Source organism: Pseudophryne corroboree, chromosome 1 (assembly GCF_028390025.1).
Source record: "Pseudophryne corroboree isolate aPseCor3 chromosome 1, aPseCor3.hap2, whole genome shotgun sequence".
NCBI classification, from domain to species: Eukaryota; Metazoa; Chordata; class Amphibia; order Anura; family Myobatrachidae; genus Pseudophryne; species Pseudophryne corroboree.
In genome coordinates, this window is record NC_086444.1 from 500,623,761 (window position 1) to 500,645,012 (window position 21,252).

Consider the following 21,252-nt stretch of genomic DNA (forward strand, 5'->3'; position numbering starts at 1 on the left):
TTGATTCAGTAGTTGAAGTGTCAGCATGTCGGTAGTTGTAAGCTTTTCCAAAGTAAACACTGTATGGGAGACAGTCGTATTTGGGTGACCCTGTCGGCACCAACTGTATGACTGGGTGGAAATTAACATGATAATGTAAAAAACCTATACCTGTGTGTGTGTGTGTATGTATGTATGTATGTATGTATGTATGTATGTATATATATATATATATATATGTGTGTGTGTGTGTGTATATATATATATATATATATATATATATATATATATATGTGTGTGTGTATATATATATATATATATATATATATATATATATATATATATATATGTATGTATATAGTAAGGATCCATTGAGCTGTAGCTTGAGCACAGACGTGGTAGTATTTGTGGGGGAGTGATATTAAAATTATGTATATATTTCCCTCAGACCCCTCTGGGTCGCGAGAATGTTATTTTGCCCTGCTACTACTCCCTGTTGTTGACGAATACTATGTCTTATGTCGACCATAATGTTTCCTGGTTAGATCCACAACATTGGCATTCAGTACATGTTCATACACATTCAGAACACATTAATGTCACTAGGGACCCTGCTGTTCCTGACAAAATAAATATACGTATGATGTGTATATATAGAATATGTGTGTATATGTGTATTTAAATATGTATACTCATATTACGATTTCTAATGAATGCTGAAGTAAAGTTATTCCTTTTCATGTGCTGGTCGCTCTGTTGATAAAGCTCTAGGTCAGCCGTGATGAGATGGTCTTAAATCCTCACGAGGAGTACGAATGTTTATTCTTTTCCCGCCGTGGATAGAATAAAGTGAAAGTCAACCCCTGGTCTGCACGGGGCCCTGTCACAAAGGATCGTATACAGGAAGCTAAGTGATATTTTAATTATATGCTTTGATGATCTTTGCATTACATACGCATGGGGGAGTGCTTGTATTCAGAAATGGTCGGTTACCTTGTTATCCGATATAATTACCCTGGGGAGAGATGGGATATTCCTTAAGTTGGGTCTTATCTAGAACATTGCAGCATGCTGCCGTGCGACTACAAGAGGTATGCACTGACTCCGAGAAATACTGGAGTATCTTCCCTATGAAGGTGTAACCTGGATTGGGGATGGCTTTGATCTCGGCAGATACCACTGGTAAGTCTACCTCCTTGAGCTATGTTCCCTCACAACGGTTGGTAAAGCATTTTTTGTGGGATGCAGTCATTTTGACCGGTTGGATACCGTTTTTTTTCCCCTTCTTTGTAGGTAGAGGAAGGTGAAAAGGTAAGAGGTCTGCAGCCTTTTCAAGTTCGCAGAAGCAGATATCGTCCTCTGTTTCTACCACATCCACTGCATGTCTCTGGGTCTATCTTGCTGGAACTCGTCTAATACTCTTCAGTCAGTCCTAGAATGGACTTGGACCAGTGAGTTAAAAATAGAGTCCAAAGGTGGACATACTGGAGTTTCCAGATGATTCCCCTCACTGATTTTTCAAATAGGTCTTACCGATTCTCCTCTGGACGGCGAGGTAGTATGCGACGCCATGCAATAGTGGGGTCAGGATCAGGACGTTGTCCTGCTGTCTCTGTCACAAAAAAAAAAAGAAGAAGCTGTTATTCAAGCTTTTTCGTGCTTCTGAGCCCGGACAGCTCGGTCAGAACAATCCCAAAAAGATTTCTACTTAAGAAATTGAACTACAAGATGGAATCTCTCAGGGCAGGGATCTCCAACCTGTAAAAGAAGAAAGAGGGTTTAAATGCGGTTTCATCCGCATTAAGCTTACCTGGTTTTGCTATTCAGGTTTGTCATTGCCATTTCACCAGAGTGATGGCAGTATGATTGTTTTCCTTCAATAGTAAGAGCCATTATTATTCTGTACTGGGACGCTCTCCTGACTGCGGCGAGGTCAAGAAACAAGTGGTACAAATCGTTGTTTCTCTATGACAGTTCTTCACCACAGAGAATCGCTGTTGATTCCAACGACGCAGATGTCTGAGTTGGGAATAAGATTAGATTCTGAACTGTTAAGAGTTGTTTTTTCCTGTGGAAAAGAGATCTGAGGATCCAGAGTCGGATCAGATTTGCAACAGTGTAAATCCATCAATACGTTCCGTTGATGAAGAAGATGGTTGCGGCCTACGAGGCCATTCGGTGAGCAGGTCAAATGCCAGAGTGGTTTTTGCCGGACCAGTTGGACATGTGGTACGGGTCTCACCTGCACATGCACCGGAAAATAATCCTATTTTCCAGGACCAGGATATCTCTCCTGTGGTGGCTGCACAGTTCTCACCTCCTAGAGGGACGAAGGTTAGGGATCCAGGATTAGATCCTCGTGTCCATGGATACAAGTGTCCGAGGCTGGGGAGCAGTCTTTCCAGTGGAAGAATTTCCAGGGGAAAAGGTCAAGCCGGGTAGCTTGTCTGCAATAAGCATTCTTGAATTAAGAGCTATCTTCTTCGCGATCTGCCCGTCTTAATTCTGTCGGACGACTTAACAGCAGTGGCGTAAGTAAGCCGCTAGGGCGGAACGAGGAGCAAAGCGGTAATGGCAGAAGCCGCAAAAGTTTTCCGCTGGGCGGAAAGGCATGTAAACGCTCTATTAGCGGTCTTCGTTCCGGGTGTAGACAACGGAGAAATAGACTTCCTCAGCAGACACGATCTCCATCCAGGAGAGTGGGGTCTTCATCAAGAAGTTTTCACAGAAGTAACAAGGGGAATTCCTCAATTAGACATGATGGCATCTCGCCTCAACAAGAGACTTCAGGGATATTGTTCCAGGTCAAGGGACACTCGAGCAAAAGCAGTGGACGCCCTCGTGGCACCATGGGTGTTTCAGTCGGTCTATGTGTTCCCTCCACTTTCACTCTTTCCGAAGGTGATAAACATAAGTAGAACAAAGGTTCAGGCGATCCTCATTGTTCCGGTTTAGCCAAGGAGGGCTTGGTATCCAGATCTTCAAGACTTACTCATAGAAGATCACTGGCCTCTTCCTCTACGAGAGGACCGGTTACAGCAAGGAACGGGCGTGTATCAAGACTTACCGCGGCTGCGTTTGACGGCATGGCGGTTCAACGCTATATCCTAACCCGAAAGGGTATTTCCGGTGAAGTCATTCCCACATTGCTTCAGGCTAGGAAAGGAGTAACAGCGAAGCTTTACCACCGTATTTGGAGGAAGTATGTGTTTTGGTGTGAATCCAAGAAAGCTCCTATGGAAGAATTTCAGCTGGGTCGTTTTCTCCATTATTTGCAAGCAGGAGTGGATGCAGGCCTAAAGTTAGGCTCCATTAAAGTGCAGATTTCAGCCTTGTCAGTTTTCTTTCAAAAAAGAATTGGCCACCCTTCCAGAAGTTCAGACTTTCGTGAAAGGAGTGCTGCACATCCAACCTCCATATGTGCCCCAGTGGCACCATGGGACCTTAACGTGGTGTTGCAGTTTCTTATGTCACACTGGTTGGAACCTTTATAAAAGGTTGAGTTAAAATTTCTCACTTGGAAAGTGGTCATGCTGTTGGCCTTGGCGTCCGCAAGGCGGGTGTCGGAATTAGCGGCTTTGTCTCACAAGAGCCCTATTTGATGAACCAAACTATTGTGATGCCTGTGGCTACAGAAGCTTTGGTTGATTCGAAGTCTCTCAATGTAGTCAGAGCTTTGAATATTTATGTCTCCAGAACGGCTCAGATTGGGGAAACAGAGGCTCTGTTTATCCTGTATGCTCCCAACCAAATTGGGGTTCCTGCTTCTAAGCAGACTGTTACACGCTGGATCTGTGATACGATTCGGCATGCTCATTCTACGGCTGGATTGCCGTTACCGAAGTCGATGAAGGCCCATTCTACCAGGAAGGTGGGCTCTTCTTGGGCGGATGCCCGAGGAGTCTCAGCGGTTTAACTTTGCTGAGCAGCTGCTTGGTCGGGTTCAAACACTTTTGCTAAGTTCTACAAGTTTGATACCCTGGCTGATGAGGACCTCATGTTTGCTCAATCGGTGCTGCAGAGTCGTCCGCACTCTCCCGCCCGGTCTGGAGCTTTGGTATAAACCCCATGGTCCTTTTGGAGACCCCAGCATCCTCTAGGACGTATGAGAAAATAGGATTTTAATACCTACCGGTAAATCCTTTTCTCTTACTCCGTAGAGGATGCTGGGCGCCCGTCACAGTGCGTACTGTATCTGCAGCTATTGGTGGTTACACTCAGGTGGTGTTTCTTTTCAGTCAAGTCTGTTGCTGAAGTTATTCATACCATGGCATGCGATATGCTATTATTGGTCGTGTTTACACACAGGTTGTGTTACATTTTCGGTCAGCATATTGCTGTATATTTTTCATGCCATCGGCTGATGTTCTTTTGAATGCCACGTTCTGCGGCATGTTCGAGGTGTGAAATGGTATGACACTCACCGTGTTTAAACAATAAAATTCTTTCTTCGAAATGTCCGTCTCCCTGGGCACAGTTCTCTAACTGGAGTCTGGAGGAGGGGCATAGAGGGAGGAGCCAGTTCACACCCATTCAAAGTCTTATAGTGTGCCCATGTCACCTGCGGATCCCGTCTATACCCCATGGTCCTTTTTGGAGTCCCCAGCATCCTCTACGGACTAAGAGAAAAGGATTTACCGGTAGGTATTAAAATCCTATTTTTATACAGTTTGTCCAAATACAGTACAATTGGAAATGTAAGCTCTTCTTTCATAGGTCAGAGGTCAAGTTATTTACAGTACATGAGGGGTCATAGGTTGGTTTGAACCAGTGGGCGATGCTTGATCCAGGGTGCACTTGCAGATGTTCGCCTCTGGTTTCCCGCCGAATATCATGAGTACAGTATAACAGCAGTTTTTGAATATTCCCATTCTGCGTATATCTATACGCAGAAGTATGCGATATACTTAAAACAGCCACCGGAATGTAGATCATAAAATACTGCACATCTGGATACCAGACACTAAGTCCTAACACTGTTCCATCCCGTCACACCATGTAGAGCTGAATAGCTCCGTTGCTTTACCTTTAAAATGTATGCTGGAGGAAGAGAGATGCAGATGCACACTCTTAGCACTAAGAACACTTATAGTAAAAATAATTTATATAAACCCTCACTATTAACATGGAGTATAATTGAAGTTCTTAGCACACATTTGCGCAAATATGCGGGCCCATGTACCGCGGCCAGGTGACTTCATCACATGGGTCCCTAACATTCCTAATACTATCACATTCTATAAATGTATTCAGGACTTACCTCTAATAGGGCCTTATCAATGTGTGATCTGAAATGCAGGAACCCAGCTAATTAAAACACCTGAGGGTGAATGGGAGGAGTGCCAATACCAGAGGAAGGAAGCCTTGCCTTCCAGTGTACAAGATATACACAAATATAGGCCCTCATTCCGAGTTGTTCGCTCGTTCTTTTTCATCGCATCGCAGTGAAAATCCGCTTAGTACGCATGCGCAAAGTTCGCACTGCGACTGCGCCAAGTAACTTTACTATGAAGAAAGTATTTTTACTCACGGCTTTTTCTTCGCTCCGGCGATCGTAATGTGATTGACAGGAAATGGGTGTTACTGGGCGGAAACACGGCGTTTCAGGGGCGTGTGGCTGAAAACGCTACCGTTTCCGGAAAAAACGCAGGAGTGGCCGGGGAAACGGTGGGAGTGCCTGGGCGAACGCTGGGTGTGTTTGTGACGTCAACCAGGAACGACAAGCACTGAACTGATCGCACAGGCAGAGTAAGTCTGGAGCTACTCTGAAACTGCTAAGTAGTTAGTAATCGCAATATTGCGAATACATCGGTCGCAATTTTAAGAAGCTAAGATTCACTCCCAGTAGGCGGCGGCTTAGCGTGAGCAACTCTGCTAAATTCGCCTTGCGACTGACCAACTCGGAATGAGGGCCATAGAGTGCTAAGAGTGTGCATCTGCATCTCTCTTCCTCCAGCATAGTATTAGAAGCCTCAGCATGATAGCACCTCTTGATATCTTAAGTAATAGGATGTGCAGTCCAGGTCCCCCCCCTTTTTCCTTTAAAATGTATGCAAGTCGCTGACAATGCATATGGAGACTATGGGGTATATTTACAAAGATTCGTGTTTTTGACGTTTTGAAGGGTGTTTGATCTCGAATGGTATCGGGTGCATTTTACTGCAACTTTTTGAATCCTGATACGGTCATTCACTAAGCTGCCGACTTTTCACAATTCGTATTTTCCGATGTCGATGTGATTCGTGATGTCGGGCAGTGTTTTACGGGAGTGATGAGTAAAACACTGCCTGACAAAACACAAGGAATCTTGGCCGGATCTGTGAGATCCGTGCAGGGCTTCATTGTGTTCCTTAAAAAGGTGTTTAAAGTCTTTAAAATTCTGAAAACAATTGCGTGGGGTCCCCCCTCCTAAGCACAACCAGCCTCGGGCTCTTTGAGCCGGTCCTGGTTGACAAAATATGGGGGGAAAAATGACAGGGGTTCCCCCATATTTCATCTTTGCGGTCAGCGGTGAGGTTACTTTCGGTCAACCGCTGACCGCAAAGTTCCCACCATTGGATACAATGGAGCGCATAGGCGCTACATTGTATCTCTGCCGTGTGCTGCCTCACAGACACTACAGGAGCACACAGCCAATCAGGAGAGTGCCACGACGTGGCGCTCCCTGATTAGCTGAAGGGACCCTCTTTGACAGGAGTCAGGGGGGGTCCTGGCAGTCGGGGAAAGGGGTCCCATGTGTAAACATGGGACCCCTTTCAGTGCGTGGTCGGGTTTCCGTTTTTTTGTTTTGCCAAGTACGTGGATTATACAAAAGACAGAATCTACACTGGATTATGTGAGTATAATTTTTTTCACAGGTCCCCCAAGGATTCTACATGGAGAAGAGGACTGAGCCTCGTGGGAACATAGGTAAGTATGTATGTATGAAGGTGTGCATGTATGTAATAAACGTATACTTTCACGGTGTGTGTGTCCTGCTTTTGTTGGGGTATTTTTTTAGTAGCAGTACTACAGGTACCAGCGGCCCAGGTTTTCCACCGCATGCTGGTACTTGTGGTTCTCCAAGTACCAGCTTGCGGGGGAGGCTTGCTGGGACTTGTAGTACTGCTACTAAAAACAATATTCACATTTTTTACACTTGGCTATCGGCCCCCCATCCGCCACCCTTGGATGGGGGGGGACAGCCTCGGGCTTCACCCCTGGCCCTTGGGTGGCTGGAGGGGGGGGACCCCTTGATTTAATGAGTTCCCACTCCAGGGTACCCTGGCCAGGGGTGACTAGTTGGGTATGTAATGCCAGGGCCGCAGGGACCACTATAAAAGTGTCCCCCGGCTGTGGCATTATGTACCTGGCTAGTGGAGCCCGGTGCTGGTTTTAAAAATACGGGGGACCCCTACGCTTTTTGTCCCCCGTATTTTTGGAACCAGGACCAGGTGCAGAGCCCGGTGCTGGTTGATGAAATATGGTGGAACCCCTGTAATTTCCCCCCCCATATTTTGTCAACCAGGACCGGCTCAAAGAGCCCGAGGCTGGTTATGCTTAGGAGGGGGGACCCCATGCAATTTTTTTTTCACTTTTGACACTAAACACACCCTTTCCCATAGATAACCATGCACAGATCTCACTGATCCGTGCATGGTTATCCAAACTCGACTGGAAAAAGCAGGTCTATTTTTTTCCTGCTTTTTTTTTAACGAATCGAAAAAAAATAGACCTGCACTTGAGCACTCAGAGACTAACACCCAAATACGAATGAATAGTGAATACCCGTATTGTATGAAATAACAGCCGCGTTTGACCGATGGTCTATTCATTCGTATTTCAGAACTTTGCCAATCAAACCATTACAAATAAACCAGACACTGCCGAGTTTTCTGCTTAGTGAATTCCCGGATTGGGACTTAGAAAAAAAAACACAAATCGGCAAAACTCAGATTTTTAGTAAATACTGGCCTATGTGTAAATTATGCACTATATGAATAAGATATTATATATGTCTTTGTGGCTTTTCTGTGCGAATTTGTTTGCTATCGTATACACTCTTGGCATGCATTAATACGCAAGGCGCGTGAACCTGTGTACGTAACTGGCGTGTATGCGTACGCACGGCGGTAACATGCACGAACAGAGGCCACTCTGTTTGGAGTTTGTATGTTGTGTGTATGTAATTTTTTTTCTCTATCGTCCTAGTGGATGCTGGGGTTCCTGAAAGGACCATGGGGAATAGCGGCTCCGCAGGAGACAGGGCACAAAAGTAAAGCTTTCCGATCAGGTGGTGTGCACTGGCTCCTCCCCCTATGACCCTCCTCCAAGCCAGTTAGATTTTTGTGCCCGGCCGAGAAGGGTGCAATCTAGGTGGCTCTCCTAAAGAGCTGCTTAGAGAAAGTTTAGCTTAGGTTTTTTATTTTACAGTGAGTCCTGCTGGCAACAGGATCACTGCAACGAGGGACTTAGGGGAGAAGAAGTGAACTCACCTGCGTGCAGGATGGATTGGCTTCTTGGCTACTGGACATCAGCTCCAGAGGGACGATCACAGGTACAGCTTGGATGGTCACCGGAGCCTCGCCGCCGGCCCCCTTGCAGATGCTGAAACATGAAGAGGTCCAGAATCGGCGGCAGAAGACTCCTCAGTCTTCTAAAGGTAGCGCACAGCACTGCAGCTGTGCGCCATTTTCCTCTCAGCACACTTCACACGGCAGTCACTGAGGGTGCAGGGCGCTGGGAGGGGAGCGCCCTGGGAGGCAAATGAAAACCTATTTGGCTAAAAAATACCTCACATATAGCCTCCGGGGCTATATGGAGATATTTAACCCCTGCCAGAATACACTAAAGAGCGGGAGACGAGCCCGCCGGAAAAGGGGCGGGGCCTATCTCCTCAGCACACAGCGCCATTTTCCTTACACAGCTCCGCTGGTCAGGACGGCTCCCAGGTCTCTCCCCTGCACTGCACTACAGAAACAGGGTAAAACAAGAGAGGGGGGGCAAAATAGTGGCAAAAATTATATTATAAAAGCAGCTATACAGGGAGCACTTATTATAAGGCTATCCCTGTCATATATAGCGCTTTTGGTGTGTGCTGGCAAACTCTCCCTCTGTCTCCCCAAAGGGCTAGTGGGGTCCTGTCTTCGTTAAGAGCATTCCCTGTGTGTCTGCTGTGTGTCGGTACGTGTGTGTCGACATGTATGAGGACGATATTGGTGTGGAGGCGGAGCAATTGCCAAATATGGGGATGTCACCTCCTAGGGGGTCGACACCAGAATGGATGCCTTTATTTATGGAATTACGGGATAGTGTCAACACGCTAAAGCAGTCGTTTGTCGACATGAGATGGCCGGACAATCAGTTAGTGCCTGTCCAGGCGCCTCAAACACCGTCAGGGGCTGTAAAACGCCCTTTGCCTCAGTCGGTCGACACAGACCCAGACACAGGCACTGATTCCAGTGGCGACGGTGACGAATCAACCGTATTTTCCAGTAGGGCCACACGTTATATGATTTTGGCAATGAAGGAGGCGTTACATTTAGCTGATACTACTGGTACCACTAAACAGGGTATTATGTGGGGTGTGAAAAAACTACCTATAGTTTTTCCTGAATCAGAAGAACTAAATGATGTATGTGATGAAGCGTGGGTTGCCCCCGATAAAAAGATGCTAATTTCAAAGAAGTTATTAGCTTTATACCCTTTCCCGTCAGAGGTTAGGGCGCGCTGGGAAACACCTCCTAGGGTGGATAAGGCGCTCACACGCTTATCTAAACAAGTGGCGTTACCCTCTCCTGAGACGGCCGCACTTAAAGATCCAACAGATAGGAGGATGGAAAATATCCAAAAAAGTATATACACACATACAGGTGTTATACTACGACCAGCTATAGCGTCAGCCTGGATGTGCAGTGCTGGAGTAGTTTGGTCAGAGTCCCTGATTGAAAATATTGATACCCTGGATAGGGACAATGTTTTACTGTCTTTAGAGCAAATAAAGGATGCATTTCTTTATATGCGTGATGCACAGAGGGATATCTGCACACTGGCATCACGGGTAAGTGCTATGTCCATTTCGGCCAGAAGAAGTTTATGGACGCGACAGTGGTCAGGCGATGCGGACTCAAAACGGCATATGGAAGTTTTGCCGTATAAAGGGGAGGAGTTATTTGGAGTCGGTCTATCAGATTTGGTGGCCACGGCTACAGCCGGGAAATCCACCTTTTTACCTCAAGCTACTCCCCAACAGAAAAAGACACCGACTTTTCAACCGCAGTCCTTTCGTTCCTTTAAAAACAAGAGAGCAAAGGGATATTCATATCTGCCACGAGGCAGAGGAAGGGGGAAGAGACACCAACAGGCAGCTCCTTCCCAGGAACAGAAGCCCTCCCCCGCTTCTACAAAAGCCTCAGCATGACGCTGGGGCTTCTCAAGCGGACTCGGGGGCGGTGGGCGGTCGTCTCAAGCATTTCAGCGCGCAGTGGGCTCACTCGCAGGTAGATCCCTGGATCCTGCAGATAATATCTCAGGGGTACAGGTTGGAACTAGAGACAGATCCGCCTCGCCGTTTCCTGAAGTCTGCTTTACCAACGTCCCCCTCCGAAAGGGAGACGGTTTTGGAAGCCATTCACAAGCTGTACTCTCAGCAGGTGATAGTCAAGGTACCTCTTCTACAACAGGGAAAGGGGTATTATTCCACTCTATTTGTGGTACCGAAGCCGGACGGCTCGGTAAGACCTATTCTAAATCTGAAGTCCTTGAACCTGTACATAAAGAAGTTCAAGTTCAAAATGGAGTCACTCAGAGCAGTGATAGCGAACCTGGAAGAAGGGGACTTTATGGTGTCCTTGGACATCAAGGATGCGTACCTCCACGTTCCAATTTACCCCTCACACCAGGGGTACCTCAGGTTCGTTGTACAAAACTGTCACTATCAGTTTCAGACGCTGCCGTTCGGATTGTCCACGGCACCTCGGGTCTTTACAAAGGTAATGGCCGAGATGATGATTCTTCTTCGAAGAAAAGGCGTATTAATTATCCCATACTTGGACGATCTCCTAATAAGGGCAAGGTCCAGAGAACAGCTAGAGAGGGGATTAGCACTGTCTCAAGAAGTGCTAAAACAGCACGGCTGGATTCTGAATATTCCAAAATCCCAGTTAATGCCGACAACTCGTCTGCTGTTCCTAGGGATGATTCTGGACACGGTTCAGAAAAAGGTTTTTCTCCCGGAGGAAAAAGCCAAGGAGTTGTCCGAGCTTGTCAGGAACCTCCTAAAACCAGGAAAGGTGTCTGTACATCAATGCACAAGAGTCCTGGGAAAAATGGTGGCTTCTTACGAAGCAATTCCATTCGGCAGATTCCATGCACGAATTTTCCAGAGGGATCTGTTAGACAAATGGTCAGGGTCGCATCTTCAGATGCACCAGCGGATAACCCTGTCTCCAAGGACAAGGGTATCTCTTCTGTGGTGGTTGCAGAGTGCTCATCTATTGGAGGGCCGCAGATTCGGCATACAGGATTGGATCCTGGTGACCACGGACGCCAGCCTGAGAGGCTGGGGAGCAGTCACACAAGGAAGAAACTTCCAGGGAGTGTGGACGAGCCTGGAAACGTCTCTTCACATAAACATTCTGGAACTAAGAGCAATCTACAATGCTCTAAGCCAGGCAGAACCTCTGCTTCAAGGAAAACCGGTGTTGATCCAGTCGGACAACATCACGGCAGTCGCCCATGTGAACAGACAGGGCGGCACAAGAAGCAGGAGTGCAATGGCAGAAGCTGCAAGGATTCTTCGCTGGGCAGAGAATCATGTGATAGCACTGTCAGCAGTGTTCATCCCGGGAGTGGACAACTGGGAAGCAGACTTCCTCAGCAGACACTACCTTCACCCGGGAGAGTGGGGACTTCATCCGGAAGTCTTCCACATGCTGGTAACCCGTTGGGAAAGACCAATGGTGGACATGATGGCATCTCGCCTCAACAAAAAACTGGACAGGTATTGCGCCAGGTCAAGAGATCCGCAGGCAATAGCTGTGGACGCGCTGGTAACGCCTTGGGTGTACCAGTCGGTGTATGTGTTTCCTCCTCTGCCTCTCATACCAAAAGTATTGAGAATTATACGGCAAAGAGGCGTAAGAACGATACTAGTGGTTCCGGATTGGCCAAGAAGGACTTGGTACCCGGAACTTCAAGAGATGATCACGGAAGATCCGTGGCCTCTACCTCTAAGGAGGGACTTGCTTCAGCAGGGTCCCTGTCTGTTTCAAGACTTACCGCGGCTGCGTTTGACGGCATGGCGGTTGAACGCCGGATCCTAAAGGAAAAAGGCATGCCGGAAGAAGTCATTCCTACTTTGATTAAAGCAAGGAAGGAAGTAACCGTGCAACACTATCACCGCATTTGGCGAAGATATGTTGCGTGGTGCGAGGATCGGAGTGCTCCGATGGAGGAATTTCAACTGGGTCGATTCCTACATTTCCTGCAATCAGGATTGTCTATGGGTCTCAAATTGGGATCTGTTAAGGTTCAAATTTCGGCCCTGTCGATTTTCTTTCAAAAAGAATTGGCTTCAGTTCCTGAAGTCCAGACTTTTGTTAAGGGAGTGCTGCATATACAGCCTCCTGTGGTGCCTCCAGTGGCACCGTGGGATCTCAATGTGGTTTTGGAATTTCTAAAATCTCATTGGTTTGAACCACTAAAAAAGGTGGATTTAAAATATCTCACATGGAAAGTGACCATGTTACTAGCCCTGGCTTCGGCCAGGAGAGTGTCAGAACTGGCAGCTTTATCTTACAAAAGCCCATATCTGATTTTCCATTCGGACAGGGCAGAACTGCGGACTCGTCCGCATTTTCTCCCTAAGGTGGTGTCAGCATTTCATCTGAACCAGCCTATTGTAGTGCCTGCGGCTACAAGTGACTTGGAGGACTCCAAGTTACTGGACGTTGTCAGAGCATTAAAAATATATATTGCAAGGACAGCTGGAGTCAGAAAATCTGACTCGTTGTTTATATTGTATGCACCCAACAAGATGGGTGCTCCTGCGTCTAAGCAGACGATTGCTCGTTGGATCTGTAGCACAATCCAACTTGCACATTCTGTGGCAGGCCTGCCACAGCCTAAATCTGTAAAGGCCCACTCCACAAGGAAGGTGGGCTCATCTTGGGCGGCTGCCCGAGGGGTCTCGGCATTACAACTTTGCCGAGCAGCTACGTGGTCAGGGGAGAACACGTTTGTAAAATTTTACAAATTTGATACTCTGGCTAAGGAGGACCTGGAGTTCTCTCATTCGGTGCTGCAGAGTCATCCGCACTCTCCCGCCCGTTTGGGAGCTTTGGTATAATCCCCATGGTCCTTTCAGGAACCCCAGCATCCACTAGGACGATAGAGAAAATAAGAATTTACTTACCGATAATTCTATTTCTCGGAGTCCGTAGTGGATGCTGGGCGCCCATCCCAAGTGCGGATTATCTGCAATAATTGTACATAGTTATTGTTAACTAATTCGGGTTATTGTTAGGAAGCCATCTTTCAGAGGCTCCTCTGTTATCATACTGTTAACTGGTTTTGATCACAAGTTGTACGGTGTGATTGGTGTGGCTGGTATGAGTCTTACCCGGGATTCAAAATTCCTCCCTTATTGTGTACGCTCGTCCGGGCACAGTACCTAACTGGCTTGGAGGAGGGTCATAGGGGGAGGAGCCAGTGCACACCACCTGATCGGAAAGCTTTACTTTTGTGCCCTGTCTCCTGCGGAGCCGCTATTCCCCATGGTCCTTTCAGGAACCCCAGCATCCACTACGGACTCCGAGAAATAGAATTATCGGTAAGTAAATTCTTATTTTTTTTTTTACTTTGACAGAACAATAGAATGGTATAATTGGCAGTGAGGATGGTGTTAGCATTACTGCCTCACAGCATTGAGGTCTTGGGTTCAATTCCCTCCATGGCCCTAGCTGTGTGGAGTTAGTATTTTTTCCCTGTGCTTGCATGGGTTTGCTCCGATGTCCTCCCACAATCCTATAATATACTGGTTGATTAATTGGCTCCTGACAAAAAAATAACCCTAGTATGTAAGCCAAGTTTCTGGTGGTTTGGGCAGAAGATTGGCTTTTCACTGCTTTATAAATTGAGCCCTTTGACAAAGGTGGTCTGAATGTATGGTGAAATGTGGCCAGATAATTAGCTTCATTATTTGAAGGTTATAAGTAAAACACTATTTAAGGATATATTCACACCTATACTTGTTTGGTATTCTTATTGAATTGAATCATTTGTGTTGATATAGGCCCTCATTCCGAGTTATTCGCTCGCAAGCTGCTTTTAGCAGCATTGCACACACTAAGCCGCCACCTACTGGGAGTGAATCTTAGCTTAGCAGAATTGCGAACGAAAGATTCTCAAAATTGCGAATAGAAATATCTTAGCAGTTTCTGAGTAGCTCGACACTTACTCTGCCACTGGGATCAGTTCAGTCAGTTTCGTTCCTGGTTTGACGTCACAAACACACCCAGCGCTCGCCCAGACACTCCCCCGTTTCTCCAGACACTCCCGCGTTTTCCCCAGAAACTGCAGCGTTTTTTCACACACACCCATAAAACGGTCAGTTTCCGCCCAGAAACACCCACTTCCTGTCAATCACACTCCGATCACCAGAACGAAGAAAAAACCTCGTAATGCCGTGAGTAAAATACCAAACTTCTTAGCAAATTTACCTGACGCAGCCGCAGTGCGAACATTGCGCATGCGCAGTTAGCGGAAAATCGCACCGATGCAATGAAAAATAACGAGCGAACAACTCGGAATGAGGGCCATAATACAGTTTTATAAATACTACATCTATATTTCTTATACTATATACATTACTGCATATGTTGACTATTAGTGGTCAAAGACAGAATGGTATTGAAAAAGAATACAATAACTTTGTTAGGTTTATCATTTAACAAAAAAATAAAAATGGGCGCAATATAGTGCCCACTATTTAGTTAGCTGCTGCTGGTATTTAACACTACCTTGCCATGCAGCGAGTGGTAGGTTTAGTTTACTAAGCAGCATTTTTTTTTTCTGCCCTCTGGCTGCCAACAAGTGGAGATTGCAGTGCAGAGAGCAGGAGGGAAGTGAGGGCGAGTGGTAGAGGGGGGCGGAGAGTAGTAGAGAAGGGGTGGAGAGTACAACGGAGGTGGCTGATAGTGAGGCCAGGAGACTGTGCTTCAGCACTGCATTGTGGGTAATGTCCCGGTAGCCGGGACATTACCACTCGCTGACACAGATGGATGCGAGGATTACCTGGCGAATTTGAATCTTTTCAAGAAGCAGTAAGTTGCAGACATCGCTCTCTGGTAAATACAATGCCCATACTGTTTGTATGGGCAGGGCCATCTTAACAGCATTGTGGGCCCCTGGGCAAAGCAATGCACTGACGCACCTACCCATCCTTCAGCGATAGGGGTGAGGGGTGTTATCAGCAGCAGCTTTGATGTCCCTTGGGCAGCAGGGGATGTTCTTGGTCAGCTTTGTAGATCCTGGAGCAGTAATTTCTGCTAATTACTCCTTTAGTGCAGGGATGGTGGGAGGGTCAGTGATCACGCTAAGCCCCAAAAAATAATAATAAAAAAGAATAAAGGTTCTTATTAATCTTATTAATGATTCAAATATAAAAACACAGACTTGATTTTGACACTACAAAAGTGATGCAAGGGGGATGAGTGATAGTGCTGCTGGGCTGTGTAGCGTACAGGACACTCTGCAACAGGGCTGTAAGTAGACATTTTGGTGCCCTTTCACAGAAACTGAATTGGTTCTCCCCTTCCTATAATGTGAAGGATGGACAGTGCGCGCTGAAGGCAAAATTTTAGGTTCATGTTTTCGTGGAGAAGGGGCATGGCCACATCATAGTAGTGCCACTTGTACACACTGCACCAGGTAGGACCTCCCATACATGTTATATACATTGCGCCAGGTAGAGCACGTTACAAACATTGCACCAGGTAGAGCACGTTACAAACATTGCACCAGGTAGAGCACGTTACAAACATTGCGCCAGGTAGAGCACGTTACAAACATTGCGCCAGGTAGAGCACGTTACACACATTGCGCCAGGTAGAGCACGTTACACACATTGCGCCAGGTAGAGCATGTTACACACATTTCGCCAGGCAGAGCACGTTACACAGATTGCGCCAGGTAGAGCACGTAACACAGATTGCGCCAGGTAGAGCACGTTATACAGATTGCGCCAGGTAGAGCACTTTATACAGATTGAGCCAGGTATAGCATTTATACAAAAGAAACCATCTTTCAGAAGATAGGAGGTAGTAATGTACATTGATAATATGCTAATGCCATCATTCAATACAATATGACTAAAATAACATAAAAAAACAACTTAGATTTCTAGGTGACCAGTACTGTTTTACATCGGTGATAGTTACGGTAAAGACACTACAACAGCAATGTTTGCAGGAACACAATGTAATGTATAGGGATTTAATTTGTCACACAACACGTATTCTGCTCTCTCAGAACAACTTTAGCTAAGGCCACATAACAAGGAGGAGGCTATGACCACAGAGCACACTGTCAGTCACAGCAGTCGCGCAGCCAGGAGGACGCTATGAACGGTGCAGACCCCTCCAGGGATCCTGCACACAAACTTTGGAGGAAGGCACTGAGAGAGGGGACCTGTGGGCAGGCAGAGGCTCGGCCGTCCCTGCATTACAGGACATCGGCCTCCGGATTTTTGTCTGGGAACAATAGCACATCCTCCAGCATCCTCCATCTGTCACCTGTAGTGCAGGATTGGGCCAGGTGAAGCCTGGGTCTCGCAGAGGAGCGGGTGCGCTGTGGTGTACGGGAGAAGCCAGAGACTACCCTGCTGTGCCGCCTCCTGCTGGCCGGTGCTGACCCCGCGCGGTGCTCTCCTCTTACCTTCAGTAGACCTCATTCTTTCCATCCCCCTGACTGTATGGCGCCATGGAGTACTGGGCGGACGCCTCTCACACTGGGACCCGCTGGTGCTCAGGCCGGGCTGCCATGGGAGGAGCGCTGATAGCCGCCACTGCCCGTTACCATGGAAACGTCCCGCCGCCTCTGCACACACACATACAGACACGGTGCAGCCAGAAGGGGTGGGGCCGGCGAGGCTAAGTTGGGAGGCGCCGGCAGGAGAGGGGGCGGTGTGTGCGCGGAGCAGACAGTGAGGGGAGGCGGGAGTGAATACACCCTTGATGGTCTCCTCCCCTTCCAAGTTCCTCCCTCTGCTGCTATGGAGACGAAAATTCACTGACAGCGCTGCTAAGTCAGAGCGCGTCCTGAGGGACCCTGCGGGTTTTTAATCTTGAGTCCCCACCATCAATAATTGGGTAAAATATGTGCCATAGCGCGTTTTTGCGATCACTGAGGGTGACCACTAAACTGTAAAAGGGGGCATTGGGCTGAATGAAGGGGCATGGGTACATGACTTCCTGGTTGGTAGGGGGTGTTTAATATGTAGGGGACGGGTGGATAGTGGAGTGGGCTTAATATGGGGGAGGGCAGCTTTCGTGACTGCAGATATCTCCAGTTCCTGGTAATACATTTCTTAGCTTTTAATGTGATAAAAAGTAGAGAGTTCCAGGTACTGGGGACTTGGGGATCATAGTTCAGGAGTCAGAGCAATCCACCGATGAAAATATAAAACTGCATACAAGGCTTGTTGAGCTGGAGCAGGGACCAGCTGCTGGAAGGCTGTACTGGTTCTGGGCACAGTAGAGACAAGCTACTATTGTCCTCCGAAAGGGGAGAGTCCCAGCTATAAAAGTATACCCTCAGAAAAACTCTAAGTTAGACAGAACCTGAGATATCTGGCTTGGAAGAGCAATTAACATGCTCGGATTGGGTCCACTGCTTTGAATTTGGATATCTCCGGTTCCCCAGGGCCGATTTAAAAAAAAAAATTCAGCAGTCCGCCTAGGGCCCTTATACTCCTGGGGCCCTTGGGCAACTGCCCATTGAGCCCATGCGAAAAGACGGCCCTTTGCCCATAGAAAGCAGCCAAGCGATGCTCACTAGAATAGGACAAACTGCGGAATCCTGATAAAACATATGTCACTTGTTATTAAATGGGGTCCTTAGGCTTAATAGCTGGATCCAACCTCAGGGAGTACTGCTAGAACAGCAGGCCAGTGAGCTCTGCCCTATTGTGCAGTGGGTAGGAGCAGGGTGATTCGTAGGGGCCGGGCCTTGATAACACAAATTGTTCCACCATGCCTTCAGCACTTGCCCCTAGACCTCCCTCCAGGATATCACAGTGGTGAGGTCACTAATATCGGGCAGATTATCTCTGTAGATGCCTTGTATATATTATAATTAGTAATTCTATAATAAAAGATTCTATGTATTATTTTTTTTTACAATTCTTTTAAAGTCTTGCATATTTCATAAAGATCCTTTGACGTAATATGCCAGGTTATTCTGAGGGCTTTTGGTAATCTCTTTTTCTCTAACGTCCTAAGTGGATGCTGGGGACTCCGTCAGGACCATGGGGAATAGCGGCTCCGCAGGAGACAGGGCACAAAAATAAAGCTTTAGGATTAGGTGGTGTGTACTGGCTCCTCCCCCTATGACCCTCCTCCAAGCCTCAGTTAGGTTTTTGTGCCCGTCCGAGCAGGGTGCAATCTAGGTGGCTCTCTTAAAGAGCTGCTTAGAAAAAGTTTTTTAGGTTTTTTATTTTCAGTGAGTCCTGCTGGCAACAGGCTCACTGCATCGAGGGACTTAGGGGAGAGAATTTCAACTCACCTGCGTGCAGGATGGATTGGATTCTTAGGCTACTGGACACCATTAGCTCCAGAGGGAGTCGGAACACAGGTCTCACCCTGGGGTTCGTCCCGGAGCCGCGCCGCCGACCCCCCCTTACAGATGCTGAAGATTGAAGGTCCGGAAACAGGCGGCAGAAGGCTCTTCAGTCTTCATGAAGGTAGCGCACAGCACTGCAGCTGTGCGCCATTGTTGTCACACACTTCACACCAAGCGGTCACGGAGGGTGCAGGGCGCTGCTGGGGGCGCCCTGGGCAGCAATATTTTAATACCTTATGGCAAAAGAATACATCACATATAGCCATTAAGGCTATATGTATTGTGACAAGAACACTGGGATAGTGTTTGAGGGCAGGTATATTTGTCCCAGGTTCTTGTCTTACATGTTTTAGAAAATGTTAACTTCTAGGAAAAATGCTTTTTGTTTTGTCTGAACCTTTTCAGTTTGCTGTAAAAGCTGGGAAAAGGCTCTGAGAGAGAGATAAGGCGAGTTCTAGACATTGGGCCCAGTTCGGGTCTTTGGCCTCACAGAGGGCTAATCAGGGTTTCAGCTGTGTAAGAGTGATATAGTGCTTCTAACCTGATTAGTATGGGCAGACTGCCTGGGAAGGCTGCAGGATCTGTGTGTGAGAGACACGCTTTCTGATGCAAGTAAGCTATACAGTATGTACTGAAGAACTCTGTGTTTTGTTTAGTGACAGTTAGGAATATCTTATGTTTAGTTAGTGCCGGACAGGCAAGGTATTTTTATTTTGGGGTTTGTTTTATTTTCTGTTTCAATAAAACTGGCCGGGGTCAGTTGTACCAGAAACTGGACTTGTGTTGTTCCTCAGCTGCTGCGGGCTGCCATATTCCCCAGGAAAAGGCACCTTGCACCCCTACAGTGTTACAGTATGTATTTAACCCATGCCAGTTATCTAAATCTACGGGAGGAAAGCCCGCCGAAATAGGGGGCGGGGCTTATTCTCCTCAGCACACAGCGCCATTTTCCTGCTCAGCTCCGCTGTGAGGAAGGCTCCCAGGACTCTCCCCTGCACTGCACTACAGAAACAGGGTAAAACAGAGAGGGGGGGCATTTTTTGGCGATATATTCGATATATTTAAGCTGCTATAAGGAACAACACTTATATAAGGTTGTTCCCATATATATTATAGCGCTTGGGTGTGTGCTGGCAAACTCTCCCTCTGTCTCCCCAAAGGGCTAGTGGGGTCCTGTCTTCGATAAGAGCATTCCCTGTGTGTCTGCTGTGTGTCGGTACGTGTGTGTCGACATGTATGAGGACGATGTTGGCGTGGAGGCAGAGCAATTGCCGATAATGGTGATGTCACCCCCCAGGGAGTCGACACCGGAATGGATGGCTTTGTTTATGGAATTACGTGATAATGTCAGCACATTACAAAAATCAGTTGACGACATGAGACGGCCGGCAAACCAGTTAGTACCTGCCCAGGCGTCTCAGACACCGTCAGGGGCTGTAAAGCGCCCTTTACCTCAGTCGGTCGACACAGACCCAGACACAGACACTGAATCTAGTGTCGACGGTGATGAAACAAACGTATTTTCAAGTAGGGCCACACGTTATATGATCACGGCAATGAAGGAGGCTTTGCATATCTCTGATACTGCAAGTACCACAAAAAGGGGTATTATGTGGGGAGTGAAAAAACTACCTGTAGTTTTTCCTGAATCAGAGGAATTAAATGATGTATGTGATGAAGCGTGGGTTAACCCAGATAGAAAAATGCTAATTTCAAAAAAGTTATTAGCATTATACCCTTTCCCGCCAGAGGTTAGGGCGCACTGGGAAACACCCCCTAGGGTGGATAAGGCACTCACACGCTTATCAAAACAAGTGGCGTTACCGTCTCCTGATACGGCCGCCCTCAAGGATCCAGCGGATAGGAGACTGGAAACTACCCTAAAAAGTATATACACACATACTGGTGTTATACTGCGACCAGCCATCGCCTCAGCCTGGATGTGCAGTGCTGGGGTCGTCTGGTTGGATTCCCTGACTGAAAATATTGATACCCTGGATAGGGACAGTATTTTATTGACTATAGAGCAATTAAAGGATGCTTTCCTTTATATGCGAGATGCGCAGAGAGATATTTGCACTCTGGCATCGAGAGTAAATGCGATGTCCATATCTGCCAGAAGGAGTTTATGGACGCGACAGTGGTCAGGTGATGCGGATTCCAAACGACATATGGAAGTATTGCCGTATAAAGGGGAGGAATTATTTGGCGTCGGTCTATCGGATCTGGTGGCCACGGCAACTGCCGGAAAATCCACTTTTTTACCTCAGACCCCCTCCCAACAGAAAAAGACACCGTCTTTTCAGCCGCAGTCCTTTCGTTCCTATAAGAACAAGCGGACAAAAGGACAGTCATATCTGCCTCGGGGCAGAGGAAGGGGTAAGAGAGGGCAGCAAGCAGCCCCTGCCCAGGAACAGAAGCCCTCCCAGGGTTCTGCAAAGCCCTCAGCATGAC

The 21,252-nt window shown here is 47.3% G+C and overlaps 1 protein-coding gene across 3 annotated transcripts in view; it reads left to right on the plus strand.

The window, feature by feature from the left end:
* Positions 1 to 21,252, plus strand: part of TRPM6 (transient receptor potential cation channel subfamily M member 6) — a 527,875-nt gene that overhangs the window by 35,797 nt on the left and 470,826 nt on the right. Inside the window, exon 1 of one of the 3 annotated variants that reach the window (XM_063913865.1) lies at positions 19,362 to 19,410. The exons of the other annotated variants lie outside the window; for them this stretch is intronic. Coding sequence (XP_063769935.1) covers positions 19,405 to 19,410 — 6 coding nt within the window. The 5' untranslated portion in view covers positions 19,362 to 19,404. Of the gene's footprint in view, positions 1 to 19,361; positions 19,411 to 21,252 lie in introns of those variants that run through there. 3 annotated transcript variants of the gene reach the window in all.